Source organism: Strix aluco, chromosome 24, assembly GCF_031877795.1.
Source record: "Strix aluco isolate bStrAlu1 chromosome 24, bStrAlu1.hap1, whole genome shotgun sequence".
Lineage (NCBI taxonomy): Eukaryota > Metazoa > Chordata > Aves > Strigiformes > Strigidae > Strix > Strix aluco.
Window position 1 is genome coordinate 2,327,796 of NC_133954.1, and position 7,295 is coordinate 2,335,090.

Here is a 7,295-nt window from a genome sequence, read left to right on the forward strand (position 1 = left end):
GTGCTGGGGAAAAACATCTCTCCTGTTTCACTGGGAAGGATGTTCAGAGCAGAATGCTCTTCTGGAGACCCCATCATTTAGTTTTTCTTTCTTGCTCTTGTTCCACCAACCTCCTCACAAGGTAACTTCAGAATACATGATGCCATCATCTGTGGATCTCACATGTAAATCCTTGTGCATGCAAAGACTGTCTTTAACATCCCTTTAATCCTTCTCATGTTGTGTAGTCTAGCCATGAATTACAAGATACTTTGGACCAACTGACCTTGGGAACAGCAATCATCCCCTGAAGCAGATGACTTCGATAAAGGAGAAATTACCTTTGTAATATTCAAATGCTGCTACTAATGTATTGATGCTGTTGGAACTTGAAGTGATTAGTCCATGAAAAGATATCTCCTATAAACAGTTGGGGTTTTTTTCTTGTTCTACAGGGTAAAAACTGTAGCTGAGAGATTGAAGACAGTAGTAAATGTGCAAACTTCAAAGGCAACACTATGAAAGAAGAAAAGTCAGGCAAAAAAAGAGATGACATTATATGCAGAAGACTGCCTGATTTTCTTTAGTAAAACCTTTATAATCTGTTCAGAAAATCTTTTCAAAATCTGGATAATTTCTAAATTTTACTCATCCATTTGCCTGTTCAATCAATCAATTGCATTTTGATTGCCAGTTTGCCTGCTTGTTTGCAACCTCATCAACTACTGAGCCATAAACTGAAGAGAGAATAGTTCTACTGGGTACCAAAGAGGGATGATTCCCATGAACCTCAGTGAAGTGAGCGAATTCACACTCCTGGGTTTTTCTGAAGTGTCTCACTTGCATCATTTGCTCTTTGTAGCCTTATTATCTCTTTATATCCTCACCCTGATGGCTAACACAGTGATTGCTCTGATAATAAACTGTGATAACACCCTTCACAACCCCATGTATTTCTTCCTCACTCAGCTGTCCTGTTTGGATATCTGCTATTTGTCAGTCATTGTCCCAAAGATGCTTGAGAATCTAATGGTAGGAACAATAGGTATTTCCAGGACAGGATGTGCAATGCAAATGTTTTTTTTCCTTTTCTTTGGAGTTGCAGAATGTTTTCTCTTGGCTGCCATGTCATTTGACCGTTATGTGGCAATATGCTACCCCTTGCATTACACTATCATTATGAACAGTAGAGTCTGCAAAGGACTGGTTGCTGGAACTTACATTTGCGGGACTGCTGTAGGCTTAGTGCACACCATCATAACATTCAGCTTACCATTCTGTGGTCTTGCCATCAACCACTTCTTCTGTGAGATTCAACCCCTCTTGGAGCTGCTTTGTGGTAACACTTCACCAAGTGAAATTCAAGTCATTGTGGTGGCTGTCTTTGCTATTGTGGGTCCCTTCTTACTGATCATTTATTCATATATTCACATAATTTCCACAATTCTTAAGATATCATCAACTGAAAGCCAGCAGAAGGCATTTTCCACTTGTTCCTCACACCTTTTAGTTGTGACTCTTTTCTACGGTACAGCAAGCTCCATGTATTTGCGGCCAAAATCCAGCTACTCTGCATCTGTTGATAAGTTGCTCTCACTTTCTTATTCTGTGGTGACTCCTTTATTGAATCCTATTATCTATTGTTTGAGGAATAAGGAGGTAAAAGGAGCTCTCAGAAAAAGATGGAGGAATCTTAATTTTGTGTGGAAATGACATAGAATATTTCTATTGTTTCAGGTGGGTTTAGTGGTATTTTCTGCTGTAAATTCTTGTTCAGAAAAAATAATTTCCAAATAATTCCCAAGAACATTTCAGCTTTTGGGAAGAGAGAGAAGAGTGGAGATTTTCAACTGTAAGAGACAGTGTTAGCAGAGTTATGTTAGGATTTTGAAAGGATACTTCAGAAATTATTAAATAAATAAACCTTTTTTTTCTTTTCCATTTCTATTTGTCATAAACTTTAAAATCATGTTTTACATGTTTCTCACTTTTTGAACAGAAGAGTGATGTTCAGGAATCTGATTTTACTGAAGGAACTAAGGATAAGTTTTCATCAAATTGCATTAATTTCCTGAAAATGTTTAGTAAATTTATTTGGGGAAATGAGAAGACATAATTCAAGTTATAATAAAGAGTCCAGGAAATTACTGATTACCAATTATGAGTTCTGAGATTGTTATGGATTAAAAAAAGTGTGTAAAATTGCATCCCCAGAGATCTTTGTTTAATTTCAGTCATTGTTTTAAATATTCTAGAGCAAGTGTAGACTTAATTTTTATATATGAAGAACAGTCTATGACATGTAGAATTTGGATCAAAATCTCTCATTACTTTCATGTATGTTTTCTGTCTTTAATATTTCTATTACAGATTGTTGTGATGGTTTTATCAGGACATATTTGACTTTATTAACTAAAGAGCTTTTCACTCCATAACTGAAAAGATAGGATTCACATGCCCTATTTTAATTGTATAAAAGTCACTTGTCTAAGTCTGGGATAATAAATCTAATATTTCCTTGGAAAAGGAAGCAAGTAGCTTCCTCCAGAAATAAATTTTTCCTACATATCGTAGGTATCTCTTTCAGAAGATGAGCCATCTTCTGAAACTACCAATTTGGAGTCTGTAGAGGTGAGATTCATTAGCCTAAGAATGAGTTTTTAATTTCATCTCGTATGTCTTAAGTAATCACAGAATCATCTAGGTTGGAAAAGACCTTGAAGATCATCTAGTCCAACCATTAACCTAACGTTGACAGTTCCCAACTACACCAGATCCCTCAGCGCTATGTCGACCCTACTCTTAAACACCTCCAGGGATGGGGACTCCACCACCTCCCTGGGCAGCCCATTCCAACGCCCAACAACCCATTCTGCAAAGAAATGCTTCCTAATATCCAGTCTAAACCTTCCTTGATGCAATTTGAGGCCATTACATCTTGTCCTATCGCTTGTTACTTGGCTCAAGAGACTCATCCCCAGCTCTCTGCAACCTCCTTCCAGGGAGTTGTAGAGGGTGATGAGGTCTCCCCTCAGCCTTCTCTTCTCCAGACTAAACCCCCCCAGTTCCCTCAGCTGTTCCTCGTAAGACCTGTGCTCCAGACCCTGCACCAGCTCCGTTGCCCTTCTCTGGACACGCACGAGTCATTCAATGTCCTTTTTGTAGTGAGGGGCCCAAAACTGAACACAGTAATCGAGGTGCAACCTCACCAGTGCCAAGTACAAGGGTAAGATCCCTTCCCTGTCCCTGCTGGCCACGCTATTGCTGATACAAGCCAGGATACCATTGGCCTTCTTGGCAACCTGGGCACACTGCTGGCTCCTGTTCAGCCGGCTGTCAATCAACACCCCCAGGTCCCTCTCTGACTGGCAGCTCTCCAGCCACTCCTCCCCAAGCCTGTAGCGCTGCTGGGGGTTGTTGTGGCCCAAGTGCAGCACCCGGCATTTGGCATTATTGAAATTCCTCCAGTTGGCCTCAGCCCATTGCTCCAGCCTGTCCAGATCTCTCTGCAGAGCCTCCCTACCCTCGAGCAGATCAACACTCCCACCCAACTTGGTGTCATCTGCAAACTGACTGAAGGTGCACTCAATCCCCTCGTCTAGATCATCAATAAAGATATTAAACAGGAGTGGCCCCAAAACCCAGCCCTGGGGGACACCACTTGTGACCGGCCGCCAACTGGATTTAACTCCGTTCCCCACCACTCTTTGGGCCTGGCCATCCAGCCAGTTTTTTACCCAGCAAAGCGTACAATCATCCAAGCCTCGAGCAGCCAGTTTTGCCAGGAGAATGCTGTGTGACAAAATTCACTTTTAAGAACTATATATCTGAAAAAAATGTTCTTACTATTATAAAGTTCTCATGCTTTTAATTACTTCAAAGTGGATAGATTTAAATATTTTTTTCCATCTTCAAGGTATTATATCAGCTACCTATATGTATTTCCTCCTTAATCACCAAAGATAAATAAATGCTCTTTAAGGTGTAGTAGTAAAGCATTGTACATCTCATCCTCATATATAAATTCATGTGTGTGATTCTGTAGCTTTTTGTTTATGTTTCTTCCTCCATAATTGTATAGCAGTCCCACATAGACATTATTTTATTGTTCTGTTCTATTTTTTGTGAAGAAAACATTAACAAATATTAAACAAGTGACATAAATGAAGACAAAGCCAAAATCATCTAAAATGCAAACTATGTTCTTAGATTCATGACAAGACAGTCTTTACTCACGAATTGTAGCTTTATCTATTGCCTGAAGACATTTTTGTCATGTATTCGTTATGAATTCCATCTATTCCTTGACACATTTCCCATTCATTATGTTATATTTTGTCATTCTTTATGATTCCTACTAAAGTAAAATTTGAAGCATGATTTTGAAATTAATTTTGAGGGTGTTTTTAAGCTTAGTTTGAAAATAGCCCAGCTTATATTCTAGTAAATTTTACATGCTTGGAAATACTCCCAGGCACTGTGGTCCAGTGGATGGAAATGATATCCATATGCAATAATAAACTCTTGCTACCTCCAGAATTGAGTAGTTCTACCTAAAATGCATGTTGAGAATGTTGCTCACCTCTACATCTGGCTTTGAAATAATTTGATAGAATGCTAGTTGACACAGGCAAAAAAACAGACTTGGGAATGATATTGATTTCCTCTATCTTCAGCCTGTTGGTCCATGAAAGGTCTACAGCCATTTTAGTGTTCACAGGTCCATAGGATGACTATCCAGGGATGTCTTTATGCATAGGAGAGACATGTGCAGTCTGAAGCATCAGCTGGAGCCCAGATGAGTTAATGTTGGGCACCTTAAGTGCCCCTGCATAGGTACATTTAGGTACCTAAACCAATCCTTGATTTTCTATAGTTTTGATATACCTACACCCACTAAAATAATCACAGTGTCTTTGATATTCCCCACCATTGCTATTGCTCAAGTTCCATGGTAAAACCATGACCTGTGCTTCTAATCTCTTAGTTACACTCCAGTGCCACTTTCCTAGTACTCTCAAGATGTCCCATGTTCCTTTATCCCTTGGCTTGAAAGAAAACAGCATTTCTAATGGAATATCAGCATGGCTTGTTTAGCTGGTTGACCACATCACCTGACTCCTGTTACATAACATGAAAACATGTGAGCTTTTATTGCCCTTTCCTCATGCTGAAGAACAGACACTGATTTTTTTATGAAACATAGGCAATCTATACCATTAAGAACTCTAGTTCACAATAAAATTCACTTGAAATGGGAAAATTTACTAAAAAATTACTAAGAAAGTAAGTAAAAAGAAAAAAATTAGGAGCAATCACATCAGACAATTTCTTAGAAATCCAACAAAAAAAAAACCCCTAAATTGTGGACAGCACCCTCTGGAAGATCAGTGTCTTTTGTTTCTATTTGGTACCTTGTTTGTCTGAGTAAGTTATTTCTTTTGAACTAATAATATGTAGTCTATGTGTAACAGAAACATTAAAAATAATAAAAGATTAAAACTCTACAGCTTGCAGGACTAATCTATAACATCTAACTTCTATAAAACTAAAGTAGCTAAAATACAAGTAAATAGTGGCATATAGGCTCTTCATATCACTCAGGAATCTAATGATCCTGGATTTTAATGATAATTTTGGGGTGCAATGCAAATAACCTAACCCTCTGGCAAGCAGGGAGCATAATGCAAGCCTTTGCGTAATGTTACACATTGCATACAAAGACAGACATCAAAAGGCAATACTAAACGGCTACAGTTTAATAATAGCCAACTCCTAGAAGACCTTCCAGACACTGGATTACAGGCCTCCTTATTGTTAAATTCTTAAAATAATCTTAAATTATGTATATCATGTAAGTCATCATGTAAATCATGTATGCTACCCCCATGAAGAAGTTTCTTTGAAATTTTAGACCTCTTAGGCTTCTGGGGTTTTTAATTAAAATTAGAGGAAATGAATGACACTCACAGTTCCCATCTCCCAGTGAACCCTACATTTGGATATTTCATTTCTTTACTCTTTTTTTAGACCTTATACCAAGGGAAAGAGGTAGAAGGATATTCATGCACCTACTTCCTAGTAACAGTACTCCAATTATTATTAAAACATGGGATTTCAGGAGAAAAAAAACAGGTAAGTAGCTTTAGAAATGTGTGATTTAGACTTCCGTATAGGAAATACTCATCCTAGTCTTCTTTAACAGTCAGTGGAAAGCATTAGGTAATTTTAAAACAATGTTTATTTAATTATTTCAGATACCTCATTTAGTGTGTTGAATTGCATAGTAATTGTTCTGTTTTACCCCAATAACTGTAGAGGCAGTACAGCATGAATAGTTCAGATGGCCATTTCTACACTGTAAATGTAGGCACTTATGAATCCAACCCTCTATGATTAAAAGAGCCTTCCATACATAAACACCTCTATGAGATATATTTTGTGTTACTTAGGGCTACATTTCCCTTCTAGTAAGCCTCACCAATGCTTTCTTGACCTCCATGTTCTTCAGGCTGTAAATATTGGATTTAACATTGGGGTAAGAATATTGTGTAAGATAGAGACGATTTTGTCCTTCTGAGGGGAATAAAAAGAATTCAGTTTCATGTACATGTAGATGGCACTTCCATAGAACAGAACTACAGCTATCAAATGTGAGAGGCAGTTGGAAGAGAACTTTTCTCTTCCCTTGGCAGAATTTATCTTCAAAATTACTACCAAAATGTTCATGTAGGAGAAAACAATGAAAGCGGTAAGCATCAACAGGGTGAAAAGGCATCCAACTTGAGTGACCAGCTTGATCAGATATGTATAAGCACATGCCAGCGGCAGTACAGCAGGCATCTCATAGACGAAGTGATCAGTCACACTGGGACCACAGTAAAGTAGGCTCCATGTCAGGACAGTGTGTGTGATTGGCAGTACCAGGCCACTCGCCCATGAGAGAGAAGTTAATGTGAAACACTTCCCATTGCTCATGGTCATTGTGGAGCGGAGTGGGAGACATATGGCCACATGTCGGTGGTAGGCCATGACTGCCAGGAGGGTGTATTCAGTAGCTTCCAGCACAAGAAACGTGTACATTTGAACTGCACAGCCAGTTAATGAGATGGTTCTTCTCTGAGCTAAAATTAATGAGCAACGGAAGAAAAGTGCTGGAAGGGTAACATATATCTATGAGAGATAATGCCTGAGGAAGTAGTACATTGGAATACACAGATGAGAATCCAGGTGGATAAGACAGAAGATAAGTAAGTTTCCTAGCAATATTATAATATAGATAAGGGAAAAGAAGTCAAGTATGAATCACTGCAACT

At 38.5% G+C, this 7,295-nt stretch overlaps 1 protein-coding gene across 1 annotated transcript; it reads left to right on the top strand.

The window, feature by feature from the left end:
• The first annotated feature begins 753 nt into the window (after window positions 1-753).
• LOC141933961 (olfactory receptor 10C1-like) lies at window positions 754-5,076 on the top strand. The gene is made up of 2 exons (XM_074849102.1): window positions 754-1,660; window positions 5,021-5,076. The coding sequence occupies exons 1-2, from the start codon at window positions 754-756 to the stop codon at window positions 5,074-5,076; spliced, it is 963 nt and encodes a 320-aa protein (XP_074705203.1).
• The last annotated feature ends 2,219 nt before the right edge of the window (window positions 5,077-7,295 follow it).